Here is a 15,937-nt window from a genome sequence, read left to right as displayed (position 1 = left end):
ACACGACACTTTCGACCATGTTCCGTTATGCGACGCATCACTATTGACAACGTACAGTTCATCATTTTCAATCATGGAAAATATCGTTTTATTTAAGCAATTTTCAATTTTCACCGCTGACGGCATTTGTCTTGGCACGACTCATGCGTGATGAGTTTTATCAATCATTTTCCCTAAATGTTATTGGTCACGAATCGTGAGATTATGGAAAAGACACATTTCTTTGAGATTATGTTTTAATACAACTTTGATAACAAGTACTCCACTCTTCCTAGTTCGCAGTCAAGCGATCATTTAATTTTTTTCAGAGATTTTGACCATTTCCAAATTAATATTGCCACTGCAATGACATCAAACATCTCCGTTGAACTATATGTTTGATCTACTTTAATACGCAAACTCATTGATGCAGTTTAACAAATTCCTATTCCCTACTAATGTATCGGGACTGGCGACCTTGGCTCTATTCCTGATCATTCAAAGCATTGTTTCATTACTTGAATCAAGTGGAGCGTAATCTGCGTCCACTATGACAGTGTTTCTTGGTGAATATTCAATAGCCTCTGTATCTTCACATTTGTATTAATTGACTATCTAGCTAGAGACATCAACACATAATACCAAACTGATTGACTGTTTTGAGAAAATGACGGGTGGGCATTTCGCTTGATTTCTCTTTCATGGAAAACATTGCATTTCGGCAACGCAAGTTCACTATATAAACGATAGTGTAAATGTAAGTGGACAGCTTTGAACACAAACAATGTCATTATCCCAGTGATGTTTTTACTCCTGTTAATTCCCCTAATAAAAAATCATTGAAATGTACATCTCTGGTATTGATAGGTAGTAATGGGTCATAACATGGATTAAGTGTTCCTGCCCAGACGGTGTGCTTACATTGAGTTAAGCTATCTGTGGCTTTAAAGTTGTGAGTATGCAAATATGAAGGCAGCTTATTATTCACCTCAGTTGCTTGATAACTTCAAGATGTTGTTTAAATGTTAATCGGAGAATGCTCGTTGCATTTCATTACATTGCTTCTAGTCTCTAGCGAGTTCAGCATACTCCGCTCATTTCCTATTGGTTTTCAAACTGTTCAATAATTCTATCACAGTTGTTTCTATTTCAATACACACCAATCGTATTTTGTAAATTTTCAAATCACTCACTAACCGTGATTGCAAGAAACAGGGGGAGCCAAGGTTGAAAACTTACACGTTACCTAAATGTAATGCTGTGGTTTTGGAAACGAATATTCTGTAAACAAAGGCGTGACACCCCGCAATTGAAAGTGACTTATAAACAGGGATGACACTGTTTCCTTGCCCAGTACGGAGACGCGTAGAAGTAGCAATTCTTTGTCAGTAACTGTTTATGGTGGATTGTTGGAAACACACAGGTAAGTGATATTTCCTGCAGATATTTGACAACTTTTAATCGCCGAGTTTTACAAAGATATTTTATTTGGTAGTGTATCATGAAATGAAATGAAATGAAACGAACACTTGGTTATATGTTTTTTTCTGGTAAAAACTAAATATTTGTTTATTGCTTTGTTGACTATTTCAACTAACAATCTATTGTATTGTATAAACCTTAACACCATACGTAAGAGAGACTTTTAAGATGTTATATTCATCTTAACCTTCTGAGAAAATATGACGATAAAATAACAATTCTTCATATTACACCTCTAAATTCTGTAATACTGATGTTCAGTATTGCATATTGTGCAACACGTATCACAGTTTCAATCTTTTGTCAAGAACAACGCACATCCTAAATCTCACGAGGGCAGCTCTTATTTGCCTTCGGAATATAGTCATTATTTTCTAGCTTTAAACTTAAATAATTGTGAACGCTCTAAAGCAGAAGTGACAAACATCTTTAGGTTTAATTAGATTTACATCTCAATTCGTTGTTACTTTTAAGTCTTGGGGGTTACTCATTTAATGGTTCGGTCTTGTGAATGGTTGAAGACTAGATTTGCTTCAAACGTATTGACTAGATGTCCATGATAACCCCATAGTAAGCTGATAGCTCAATTTATTTAAGAATTCTCACGAGACAAACGGAGTATCACTGACAATCCCAACCCTTAACGTCTTTTGTCGTGAAATATTAACAACCTTGCTGCTAATCGTTTAGGTTTTAATGAACCTGCCAATCAAGTGTTGTTGATTACTTACATATCCTTCCATGGCTTCTCTCTGGACGTTAGCTTGATTATGATAGTTCAATATTAACCATCTGAGCTAATTTTATTTGTAAAGGACAAACGTGTGCTACTTATTTGTTTCATCCTCTGAATATATGCATTGCATTTGTAAAGTATATAACAGCTAAACCGATTACAAATGCACTTTTAGATAGGAAATAACCATAGCAACCCGAATAAAAGTTTAATACTGCCAACTCATATGTAAAGATTGCCACAGTAACGATACATATCGATAACACGAACTCGTTCACTGTGAACATAGCCCTAAACAAACAAAGAATATTCACTTGCCCCAAATATAAATATATAATAGTGTGCTCTTTAACCTAAGTGTTTTACAAGTCAAAGCAAACATTACTTTCCAATTTCCAAGCTACTTCTAAGGCTTTGTTTGTATATTGATATTGTAAAAGAAAACATTACAAACCCTGATCATTTCAAAACAGCTGTTTCCAATTTTGCATCAATTCCCAAGACTCAAACATAAAGGACAAGACTAATATAGTAGAGTATCTCTTCAACCCATGTACTCCAGTTAACGTTTGCGCCATCTGGGACGATGTGCCGTAAAGAACAGAATTTGGATTTTCAAAATGCCAGTGTTTATTCACATTGTAGAGGTAAAGGTTGCATGGGAATTTTGAACCATGACATATATGGTAAAGCTACAGGGATACGTCGTAGAAAATGAGCGAATTAACAGAATGGCTTTTCACTGATTTTATAGTCATTTCTTGTCAGTGCATTACATCCAATTTCCTGGAGGTATTCACCCCAATCTCACTATCTTCACACGGGGCATTTTAAACGTAAAAGAACTGTCATGAAGGTTGTATGGATCAATGCGTTTTGAAATGAATTCACGGGACACTATTTAGCAATTAGCTTTTCGAGATAACTTAGTTTTGACAGTATTTTATTCTAACATTTACAACAGTCATCTTTCCTGATTGTAAAATGTTTAAGCTTATATCAAAATACTCTGATTCTACATGTATGTTATATTGTGCATGTTCAACCCTTTTCAAAAGTTAGTTTTGTGTTCTCATAAAAGTAGACACATTAAACGTAATGGTATGCAGGTTTTATATTCATAGATATGTCAGTATAAACTAAAGGATACTTTCCCGGTACCTGGAATCTGCCAGACAGGAATAATGTTTTAACGCAAAATGCAATCTGCTGTCAAGCATACAAAAAGATCAATTATCCAACATCTACCCGGATCCACCGATGATGATGATGTTGATGATCCATTTGCCAAATTCCTATGTCATGTCTTCGGGTAAAGCATAATGACATTTTCTAACAAATTGACACAATGTATCATTTAAAGTGATACCTTGTAGGCTCCATAAAACAGCGGCTTTGACAAATGTCAAACGGAGCTCGTAATAGATCATGAGGGATAGCAGAATAAATGGTTTGGCCCCGAGTAATAACGGATAAAGAACAGTAAAGTGAAGATATCTTAGCTTCTTCAAATATTGCTCTTTAATGACCCAAATTCGATGTGTAAAGGTGTGTATGTTGCCACATTATACACAATAATGGACTAACCTAGCAAGTTCATCGTTCATTTGTCAACGATTAGTCATTGGTCTGATCCCAGTCTCTAACACTTATAAAGTTGGCGTTTAAATGGAATGCTGAAGGCTAACTTTAAATGTCGACCTACCTTTAACATTTACAGCACAAACATATCTTTTACGAAATGTGTACATCAACAATTTATCCTACCGTAAATATCTCAGAGACTCGGAGAAATGATAGGTACTGAGTCCCTGAGATATTTGATTGGTAAACTAATATAAATACAAAGGAATTTTTGCTTCATCGATATTTCACTTCAGCAAATTCTAAGTCATGCTACCATTACATTTGCAAATGATGCTGAAGGGATCAGTTCACATTCATCGTGTTCTACAGAGACTTGCAATACATTACGAATACAAAGTCGAAGTTTTGTTGGGACTCAAGTAGACAAAAATAGCAATGTTGGAAATTCTTGGACTATTCTTGAAATATACATGTTCAGGCAAGAGTTAACGATGAGTCTATCTCAAGCTGATTTGTTTGTATTAAAAACTCCGTGATTGCCTACCAGGAGGGCAAGAATAACCCGATGAAAACTCCAGGATTCCTCATCAGCGGGGCAGGGAAAGACTGATGAAAAAAAGACATGCGAAGGCTGTAATTCCAAAATTCATTTCCTGACTTAGTCTCTTCATCCATGGATCAAGCAGAGACACGCACTTTCTATTCTATTAACTTTCATTATGGAAATAGCCGGCCTCCTCGAAATGAGTTGTAGGCTGATGGAATCCTGCCTGCCCTGTCAATTATTTGCCACCGATAATGCAATATTAGACTTAAAATGTGAATCCAAGTACAATGGGTGTGTTTTTATCCACGAAGAGTTTATACCCTTAAAAGATATTCTCCATCTTTTGGAAGGAGATTTGATAAATAATGTGCAATGGACTCTCGAAAATGTCTTACTGCAATTATGAGTAGCGAGCTGTTGTTTTTACACCGGCAGGTAACTAGCATATCATCAAAAGAAGCCATAACATAGAAATGCAACCGATTGAAAGGATGATACACCGAAGAACGCACTGACAATCGAACAGAAAGTTCGACATACAGAGAGGCAGACAGACAGACAGACAGACAGACAGACAGACAGACAGACACCAGAGACACGCACGCACGCACGCACGCACGCACACATCCCTGCATATACAAATACATAACGTATAACATATAGTATAGACATGATAGCATAACATAACATACCGTTCATTGGTGGAAATGTTTTCTCAAACCGTACAAGGATAACGACAGGAGACTTGTCTTGACTATAACATACATGTAATAATACCATGTAAATGCTCACATTAAATGTGTGTTTTGGTTCAATCATAGCACTTGCTTTTACCAGAGTTAGAAATCTTATAAAGTCTATCATATCGACAACCAGTCATTCGTGTTCAGTTAATATTACATGTACTGTCTGATATCATGTGAATGTGTCACTGTTCTCTTTTCTTTTCATGACATTCACAGTACCTGTGCAATACATTTTAAGGGGTTATTCTGAGGGGTTATCTTTGATGAATACCAAATGTGAATAGATGACTGTTTCCAAAACAGACATATTCGACAAAATTGTGTTTTATTTATCCGGACACCCTTGTTTTTGTTGTAAATGTCATAAGTACGATTGACTTAGCTACCTACGAACATCATCAGACGATTAAAGGTGGCGAATACGCCAGGCGAAAATCAAAATGCAAAGGTGTTTGCTCTTTCGATTGTCAACAGTCAGTGAACATGAACATCAGTCTGGGTGTAGGCAATAAAAGATCGTTGATCGTGTTCTCCGCTGACTAGTCTTACTCCTGGAAGGCGATTTCATAAATTTTCGTATCACTGGTTTAGAAATGATGTGGTTCGACTGTTGCCACTTATGACCCACACAAAACACATTTCAAACCCTTTGTATTTTCTACTTTTATAATGATCAATAGTTTCTTTTATCGCTTTTGATTTATTTTTATTTTTAATTTGATGTTCGGGGGAGAAGGCAAGACATCTAAAATGAATAACTGAATAATAGAATGACAAAATAATGAAAAAAGAAAAACAAAAGAGAGTATATATGGGTAATGATTTAAAATGTTGCTTTGGGGAATTGGGTCCGTTGAGATGGAGAAGAAGGATGTGTCACAATTCAATCGCTGGCGTCATGTACGGACCTGGAATATTTGCAATGAGAATTGTGTCGTTTAGTGTACAGTTAAAAGGAATTTTACTGATCTACTGTAATTAGCCTTCTCTGTGTATTCAGTATACCTGTGGATTAACATTGTAATGGCGAAGTGATTGGCTCATTCATTCCAGCGTGACTTGGAGGTACTGGGCGATTTTCAAGGCTTTCTGTTCAGATTGCTGGCACAAAATTATAATTTGTCGCCGTTCTTGCTGTTTTATTGCAGAGACAATGAAAAACGATATCATAAGTAGGACCGCTGTAGCAACCAAATGATAGGAAAACTGCGTTTTATTGATAATATCGGGTATTAAAATTGATCCACATGGTGACAGTCAGGAGAGTGGGGATAATGCACGTATGGTGATAAAGGAAATGAGGTTGCTATTGGTTAATTACCGTGTGGGTGTCCATTTAAACACAAACGCCTTTAATTGGACTCTGGGTGTAGTATTACCATTTAAGGTGGCTTAATGTCGAGAAAACACATAATCAGTATAATATTGATAAACTATTCAACACAAAGGTATAGTAGCTTAATCAGGGCTGAATTCAAACTCTAACCATAACCAGGCAAATCTTCCAGAATAGCTGTCGCACTTGTACAATTTGAACCAAACGACACTTTGAATTGAAACGTGTTCTGTCAGTTTTTCCCTATATACATATTAATACACATTAAGAATGACGGTACTGTTAAGAAATTGACTCTTGATCCAACGATCATTTTAAACGTTTCCATCCAGTTCTCAAACGTCATTGACAAGTACCTGAACTATACATATCAAACTGAACGGTTTCAGATTTAAAGGCAGCATAAATTGGAATGTGGTCATTATACAACGAGAAACAAGACTGACATCTGACAGGCAGGATGCTTTACAACATTGGAAGAATAACCCCTGATTAGCTTCAGAAATGTTAACGTCATAATTGCGATTTTGAATTATTTGACTTGGGCTTGCTATTTATCAATTACTACAAACATTTTATGCTTTTTTACTTTTATATAAGCAACAGTGAATGACAATAGCCTCTATGATATTTACCTTTAGTCAGCATTGCCAATAATTTAGTCATGTGTCAGCATAGCTTTTAGTATTCTTGATGCATTACACGTTTGGATTTCATTGAGAGCAACTGAAATCTACCCTTTGGAAACTGAACGTCTCATGAATGAACGTTTACCAGGCTTTATGAAACAAGGATACCTAATCTATTATAATATTTGTTTATCTATAAAATGTGAAAGTAGCAGATAACCAAGTTGATATTTTGGTCAGTCAGACGGACATGCAGTTAGTTAGTTAGTTAGTTAGTTAGTTAGTCAGTCAGTCAGTCAGTCAGTCAGTCAGTCAGTCAATCAGTCAGTCAGTCAGTCAGTCAGTCAGTTAGCCCGTCAGGCAGTTAGTAAGTTAGTCAGACAGGATGTTAGTAATTCTACCACTCCAGTTAACAATCAAGTTATCCAATCACATCTGCATTGTCAGTCAACAAGTTATACAAGTAGTCGTTATGCAAATCAATCAATCAATCAATCAATGAGCAAATCAATCAATCAATCAATCAACTGTCTGGTAAACTGTCCATCTGCTCATTAGTTCATTTATTCATACATACTTAGCTTCATCGTTTCTTCACTCTTCGATAAATCAAGCGGTCTAGCACATCAAACATATCGCAATGATGTGTTCCTCGCTATTTTGTGTATGAAAACATCACTTTCTCTTGATTCAGTTATTGACTTCAATAGGATATAATATCAAAAACTGTCAGGATTGTGCTAGTATTGAATGACAAGATAGGAAAAGTCTTTATTTGCTGCAGAGATGCATGTAGCACTCCGTTCCATTACTATCGTGTTTGTTGGAGGCCTGACGTCATCACGTGTAAGCCAAAAATGTGTGTACATGGTTGACAAAGCATGACATGGCAAGAAGCGATCAATGTGCTTGGTTAGTGTTCAAGTTGAACCATGAGAGAAAATATACACTCTTTGTCATAAAAGCTTATTATTTGGGTGTTTGAGACACACAATCCTCGTTTGAAACACACATAATCCTGGTCATAAGATCTTAGCATTTGCCGTTTTGTGCAACAATTTGCTCTAAAACAGAACACATCAAAATATGTGTCAGTTAGAGGCGACAAAACAAACAGTCCAGGCGAAACCACACCAACTTACATCTGTATCGACTGTGGTTGACGCAACCCTTCATGCCTTCTATTTTAGGGTAAATTGTTGCAGAAAACATCCAAATGCTAAGCTCTTATGACCAGAATTGAGGTGTTCGAAACACGTTGAATCCTGGTCATAAGAGCTTAGCATTTGGGGATTTTCTGCAATAATTTACTCTAAAAAAAGAACGCATCAAAGGGCCATCAACATAGATTGACAGTACTAGTACAGGCAGTCTTCACGGCGGGTGTTTTCGGTGACCACGTACAATTCTGACTCTCCGGCGCCCCCGGCGGTGGCAGTCCCTGGATCATGGATGGGTGGATACCCATGCTTGTTAGCGAAATTTCATATGTACCCCTTTTCCAGGAATATTTCAATGAAAAAGAAGGCCCCCCCCCCCTTTATTTTAGTAAGTCTGGGAGAAGATCACTGCAAAAAACCCTTCTTTCAGATATCAAGGAGGTTTTACCTTGAAGGACACCTAATCCATACACTGCACACGTCCTGGATTAAGGGACCTTCCGAGTGTGTCTAATAACAAGCAACAACGTAGAGAGTGGGTTAGTTCACTTAGTTTGGTACTCACCCGGTGGTGGCAGTCCCAGACGTAGCAGGTACACATGCTTCTTCGAAATTTCACGGAAAAGGGGGTGTTTTTCGTCGGCTATCTAGTCAGTGGAATCGTAAAAAGGGGATACTTTTCAGATCACTCTCCGAGAATATGGATAGGATGCCCCTTTTCTACTTTTCTTCACGGTTCTTTTCCTAGTACAAGTGCTTATTTTATTATTAAACAGAGGCAAACGTCGACAATTCTACACAAATGGCTTCAACTATCACGGCAGTCCTGCTTGCAGACGGTACACGCGTTTCGCTCAAGGAAAGGTCGACTTACTCCGTATGCAAGCAGGACTACTATCACGGCAGAGTACCATCTAATTTGGATGAAGAATCATTGAAGTTTGAGCGTATCATACACCACTTTTTAAAATTTGATATAGACACTGGACTACGTACTGTACGAAAAGGCACAGCGAGAGTGGGGTTAAAAAGGAGACACGGGAAATATCAGTGGAAAGCGGATCACATGGTATCTAATATAACAAGAGGAGTGCTCCGTCTACACCTAATGTAGACGGTATATACCAAGGAGAGTCTGCAAGGGACAGATATGGTAGACGTGAAATACAATAAATAATGAATCAGAACGAAAAAAAGACAATATAGTCTTCTTTTTACCTCAAGCATATTTAAAATACAGCCCCAAAACTTTGTAATAGATTCTCTAACTATAAGCCTCACCTCAAATAACCAACATAAAACACTTATTATATATTCATACCATAGCTGTTACAATCTAACAGCAAGTGTGATGAGGCGTTTTTTCTGAAACCGTACAAATCCCAGTAAAATATTGATAAGAAAAATCCTTCTTACTTGTCTGTGTCATATTACACCGTTCTTTCGTCTCCTTTTCAACAACCATCTGTATAGTATTTTATTAGATCACATCGCATCTGTAAAATTGATATTAAATGTTACCATTTTTTTTTTATTATTTCTTTCAAACTCCAGATTACAAGTTGCTACATCCACAAGGTAAAGTTTAAAAAGAATGGCACAGTGTAGATACAGACAGCTGCTACAAGGAAGTGGTCTTTTTGTTTACGTCTTTCTCTTATCATGCATATTGGTCAACTTCTCCAATGCAGAAAATCAGATAGATGATGAAGACTTCAAAGACAAAGAAGATGACGTCAAATATATCTTAAGTGAGTCCGTTTCTATGGTTACATGAATGATTGATACCGCTTTGTGTGTTTTACTTTCAGTTGCATTATACCGCCATGAAAAGGACTTGTTGAACGAATTATCGTGGAAAAAACTTTAGTAGCATTTTAGAATCTTAGAGACAGTTTTCCATCAGTCATTTTTTGGTGATGTGGCATTAAGATTCTGTTAGACCTATGTAATGCATGATAAGTTAATAGGGCCATTACAAATCAATCGAGTTTGACCAGATCGTCATGTTATAGAGACTAATTGGAATACAAGCTTATGGAATGACCTAAAGAATCTATTATCTGCCCGACTCCAATCAAGTTTCTAACCTTTTTTTCACGAGATAATATCTGTTAAGTAACCATTGCCTGGAAAGTACGGCGATACCGTTTTGATAGACTTGTATATTGGGCTTATCTTTGACTTCAAGTTAATTGAAGTAGAACTCTATCGTTTGTCGGCGTACATTCTATGTTTTTCACTTAACCCTTTGGCTCTGTTACTATTTTCTATGCTCGTAACGAAATCATTGCTAAACATTGGATTTACGTTTTGTTCGTTTTTTAGATGGCTTATTAGAAAAAACAAACACAGGAGAAACTGGTGATGATTTGCTGGGTGAAGAGGGAAAGAGGCAGTTTCTCAGTAGTTCATTTGGGAAGAGGCAGTTCTTGTCCGGTGGATATTTTAAGAGGCCCGACAGTGACTACAACACTCGTGACTCCAATGGTCAATTTTACTCTGGCAAGAGGAATCCTCAATTTTTCCACGGAAAACGGGATCCTCAGTTTTTCCATGGCAAACGCGCCGACGAAGCTGATGAAAAGCGTGCAGCTCAATTCTTTCATGGAAAGAGAGATCCCCAGTTCTTTCATGGGAAATAAATATTGGGAACGAGACATCTTCGAACTGAATATGATAGCATAACGATTGAAATCACACATCACGCGTACGCATGCTTTTATTTTGAATACGAGGAACTTGGGATTGAAATTGTGCTGTATCCTTGGCTTCTGCACTAATTGACAGTTTGAGAGCTTTCACCAGCTTGGACACACATTTGATTTCTCTGGTATTGGTGTTATTAGTTGAAATTGACTTTTATTATTATTATTAGAATTGGCATTAGTGACATTTGAAACCATTAGAGATACACATAAATGCTCATATGCACTGTAAAATAATAAAAATCAAACTTGTTCGTTTGAGTTTTTAATAAATCCGACATCATTTTGTTGTTTGATATGACCAGAAACAATGTCGCGTTACTTCTTCTCCTTCAAATAAAAAAAACAACTACTAACTGATCGGGTGTTTTCAAAGAACAGCGCCCGTACATGGGCCTAGTCAGAGTACTTACTTCAAATAACGCAACTTATCGCTTTCTGTGTTCCTTGATTTTCTAATTTTCGGTACAAGCAACTATGTATAACGTCGATAGAAACCTTTCCGACAACTCGTACTAGTGCACAAGAAACTAGACAGTTAATCAACTGCAACATCGGGTTGCTAAGCAACCAGCTGTTCGACATGAGGATACAAAATGGCAATTTAAAATGACACGCATAAGTTATTTCAGCTACCGATGCATCAATGTTAGCATTAATAATAAAAACCCAGAAGTAGATAAATGACACTGGCAAACTGAAATGTTAAATGTACGTTATTTACGACGGCTTCAAACATTGTATGTTAAGTTATACATGATAGATGTTGATAATGTTGAATAAGTTTCGAAATCATACGGATTTTTTATTTTCAGTCGTCGATGCTCATTTATGGAAATCAGTCAGTCTGGTAACCTTGAATCTTATTATATGTTACTATCCAACATGCATTTCTTGTTTCCCATATCTTCACATTTCTTGTAGTAGACGCTAATCTTCCCGGAGAGACTTCGTCAAAAAATTCCATGAAAATTCTGTAATCCGTCAAGATAGGAGCTCTAGCACCATTTCAAATTTAATTTTATTATACAAAATTAATCAGATTTATTGTTATCGACGTGAAATTGCCCATATGACAAATAAAACTTTTGTGTGACTTTAAGCGAGTAACAAAGTTCGATCGCAGGGCAGTACTGGTAGTATTTTCTAACAAGGGTAAAACATAATAATAATACTTGGCTAACGCTCAAACATTGAAGGTGCGTCTTGCATGCCGCCGTAAAGGAGGCGTTGGTTTACAATGATGTTAAAACCGCGGTGTACTTAATATGCATTCGACATAAGTCAGATTTGTTTTTAGTACAACCCTTTTCAATAAATACAGAGTTCCCGTTCAAGTTTCTTCAGACCACATAATAGAAGTTTTCAACAGCTGACATATATAACATAACAGCTAACATATATAATGGATATTTTCAAATTGTGAAATATTAATTGAAAGTTATTCTTATAGGACATTTCAATTCTCGTAATTCACGTGATCAATGAGTGTTCGCAAAAAAAGGTACAAACAAGATACATGTTGTCCAATAGCAAAAATTACGGAAAAGGACTCGTATTGTATGTCATAAAAAGATATGTCAACAACTTCGATGTAGATGTCATAGACGAAATATACATAGCTGTTAATCAGTGACGTACGGAACTGGATGAGATGGTTTTCCTTCAAACACAGTTCTTTGTAATCTATCTAATATGACTAGCAGAGGTCTCGTGTTTAAGTGATTCCATTAGTTATGCAAGGACATTTTCGATAAATTTCAACGATGATCAATTTTCAAGGAGTTCCGAAAGTTCCAAACAAAAGAGCGACGGCACGATGACGTGTTGGTTCTTTGTTAAATTCGTTGTTTATAATCGGTTGATCTATTACATTTATCAGTTAGTGTAACAGACTTCCTTGTCTATGATCAGTGTAACAGTGTTAGTGTGAACTAGCGTTTAGCGTCATTGGGCAGACAATACCACCCATCGTGGCTGCACGGATGGATGGATGGATAGATGGATGGATGGGTGAATGGATGGATGGATGGATGGATGGATGGATGGATGGATGGATGGATGGATGGATGGATGGATGGACAGGTGGGCGAGCGGACGGACGGACGGGTAGATGGATGGATGGATGACTGTTTGATTTCTGATTGATTAATCTATTAATGTATAGATTAATTGATTGTTCAGATGCCAGTTGATGATTGGCTTATAAACTGCTCGTTAGTGAAAGCCATATCAGAATATGGCTGTTTAATTCTAGCTATATTAAATATTACATCCACTCATCCAATTATACAGGTTTGTCAAATAAAGATTGTTTTCCTTTGGTATTGGAAACATAACTTTACTCTGTCAACAAAATCTATAGGTTTCCAGACCGTCTTTTTTCAGTCACAGCAGGGAAATTTCATCGAGCCAAATTATACCACACATTATCTATTAAACTTCAAGCTGTGTATCTCGTAACATGTAACGACCTGATGATACAATGCCTTTATGGCTGTCTAAAACGTGCTTATAGTAACACACATTATTTCAATATAAGAGATTCCCACGTAAGTGCAATGGGACGAAAGCAATGGTGATGAATGTAAGGCGTAAAAAACAAAGACATGTATGATGACATACAGTACCATAGAGGGCGTATCTATCTCGGCGGTCACTGCTACAGATGAGCACATCTATTTCACGGTTATGTGTATGATAACCGAAAAAGGTCATCCTTTCTAGGGCACAGTAGTCAACGGTATGGACATGATGTAGTTGATTTGTTGTAAAGGGCTTTGTTCAAACATATTAATTCATGCATTTACATGTACATCTGCTTTCAGAGTTTGACAGAGAGTAACATTTAACCTACCGTAGGAGATGGTAATGTCTTAGGTAATGTCATAGCTTTATTTGTCTATCTGTCTGTCTGTCTGTCTGTCTGTCTGTCTGTCTGTCTGTCTGTCTGTCTGTCTGTCTGTCTGTTTGTTTGTTTGTCTGTCTGTCTGTCTGTCTGTCTGTCTGTCTGTCTGTCTATAGGATAGCTTGAAAACCCATTCTGATGAAACGTCATGCATATTTCCATATATTGAGAATCCCAAGAACTGAGGTTTAGTAAAATAAATTATTATCATAAAATATCTCTATTACGAATAAAACTTAACAAACATCACAAACATCGCATGGTGTTGAAGAGTCGGCTTATTTTAGCCTGCCGTGCATGTTCAGGTAACGAATTCCAGAGATTTTCACCACCACCATCCCAACCCCACCCCACACCCCCTCCCGTGAGTCGTGAGTGAATTTGCGGAGAGCATGGTTTTGTGGCCTGGTTTATTATAAACTCTGCTGGCTGGTGTTATACTTATGTATTTTAGAAAAAGGTGTGAAACCGGGTGTGAAACATTTTTAACAATCAAGTAGGGGTGGTGGTTGTGCCATGGTAAAAGTTTACATCATAGAACAAATGCGAAAGTTGTGTCTTTCTAACTGAAGGGGACTAGTCTGTGGGTAGCAATTTCAGATTACTTTCCCTGCCCTGTTTTGTAGAATTTGTAAATTACCGTATTAGTACAGTTAGACCAAATGAGATCACTAGATTAAAAAATTAGCAATACCATGGAATTTACCAGTATTTTGGCAATTTTTGTTAGGTAAGGCAGACCTGATTGTGCGGATGATGTCACGCTTCTGTGAAAATTTCCCGGGAAAAGTTGGCACTTATCTGGATTATTTACATGAATGGTGTTTGGTACAAAACTTCAAATTTCACATGATTTGTTTATACATTGTTGATAACGCATCACGTGTGTTATGTCAAAATCACCTTTTTTGCTTTAATGATTTATTTATTTGCATAATTATTCAGATTTGCCAATTTAGAGAGATCTCATGTATGGTAGCTCATAATTCTACCAAAAATGAAAGATATAGATATGACATCATGCCATACGTCCTACAGATACGATGAGTGTGACTTGCATATATCTGACTAATTTGCATAATTAATGATATTTGCAAATGAGTAGTAAGCTAGTATTTTAGTATATGCTAATGATATCCAGCACTGTGTTATAGATGTCTCATAAGTAGGATTTCCACTATCAAATTAATCATTTGCATAATTGATGATTTTTATGATTTAGGGGCATAAGTTACAAGTTTTTGACCAGACCTTTAGCTAGCAAATCAAATACTTCATAGCTTGAAATTTCATTGTGACGCCATTTCACACACTGTACGTGTGTGCTTTAGGCGGGTGTTCAATTACTATGAATGACATTTATCTAATTATTGACTTCTTTTTTTATTATGAGAGATATTTTCAGCTTCTGTCAATTGGGGGCGATGTCTTCTTTCCTTCACACTCGTGGGTACTTGCACTGTCATGTATAGGCAATGGTGGAATATCAATCATCGAACATTTTATATCTTTATGGAATGAAGGCGTGCAGTTTGAATATGACGTCATATAACAAAGAAGTGACTTATATCTGCATGAAAGATGGGTGGGTTTTTTCTTTCATGAGAAAATGAATTTTGCATAAATGTTTACGTACGTGTACGTGTGTGAGTAATTCTATCTCGGGCACAATTACATACACACTACCACAGTAAATACACATTTTCTTTTCAAAAAGTCACATAAAAAATACATGAATGATAAACTCATTTGTAATTACAGAACCAAGAAATAGATCGAATGTTTTATCTGTTATTGTCATCCATACACGTGCTAGACGTTGCTACTCTTCCCTGAACGTGGTAGACTATAAGACTTGTGGTTGTAGGCGCTCTAGATCTTCAATGCTCAGCTCGCTCAAGGCATAAAGCGCGCCTACAGCGGCCATTCTTGTAGTCTCTGGCATTAATGTGGACGGGTAATTATTTTCAAACCATTTTGTTTTGTGGGATCATTGATTTGTTATTTTCTGTACCTTCAAACTCTTTGAAAGCATATAGAACAAACATTAATATCTAAATAAACTGTAGGGTTTAATTATCGGACAAGGCAGGACATCAGAAGTGATAGATCATCATAC

The 15,937-nt window shown here is 36.7% G+C and overlaps 1 protein-coding gene across 1 annotated transcript; it reads left to right on the top strand.

Annotated features, from left to right (window-relative positions):
* The first annotated feature begins 1,331 nt into the window (after positions 1–1,331).
* LOC144436805 (uncharacterized) lies at positions 1,332–11,221 on the top strand. Its single transcript, XM_078125668.1, has 3 exons — positions 1,332–1,402; positions 9,757–9,953; positions 10,531–11,221. The coding sequence occupies exons 2-3, from the start codon at positions 9,797–9,799 to the stop codon at positions 10,845–10,847; spliced, it is 474 nt and encodes a 157-aa protein (XP_077981794.1). The 5' UTR covers positions 1,332–1,402; positions 9,757–9,796; the 3' UTR covers positions 10,848–11,221.
* Positions 11,222–15,937: the final 4,716 nt, after the last annotated feature.

Source organism: Glandiceps talaboti, chromosome 1, assembly GCF_964340395.1.
Source record: "Glandiceps talaboti chromosome 1, keGlaTala1.1, whole genome shotgun sequence".
Taxonomy (NCBI): Eukaryota; Metazoa; Hemichordata; class Enteropneusta; family Spengelidae; genus Glandiceps; species Glandiceps talaboti.
This window is presented reverse-complemented; position numbering and strand designations above follow the sequence as displayed.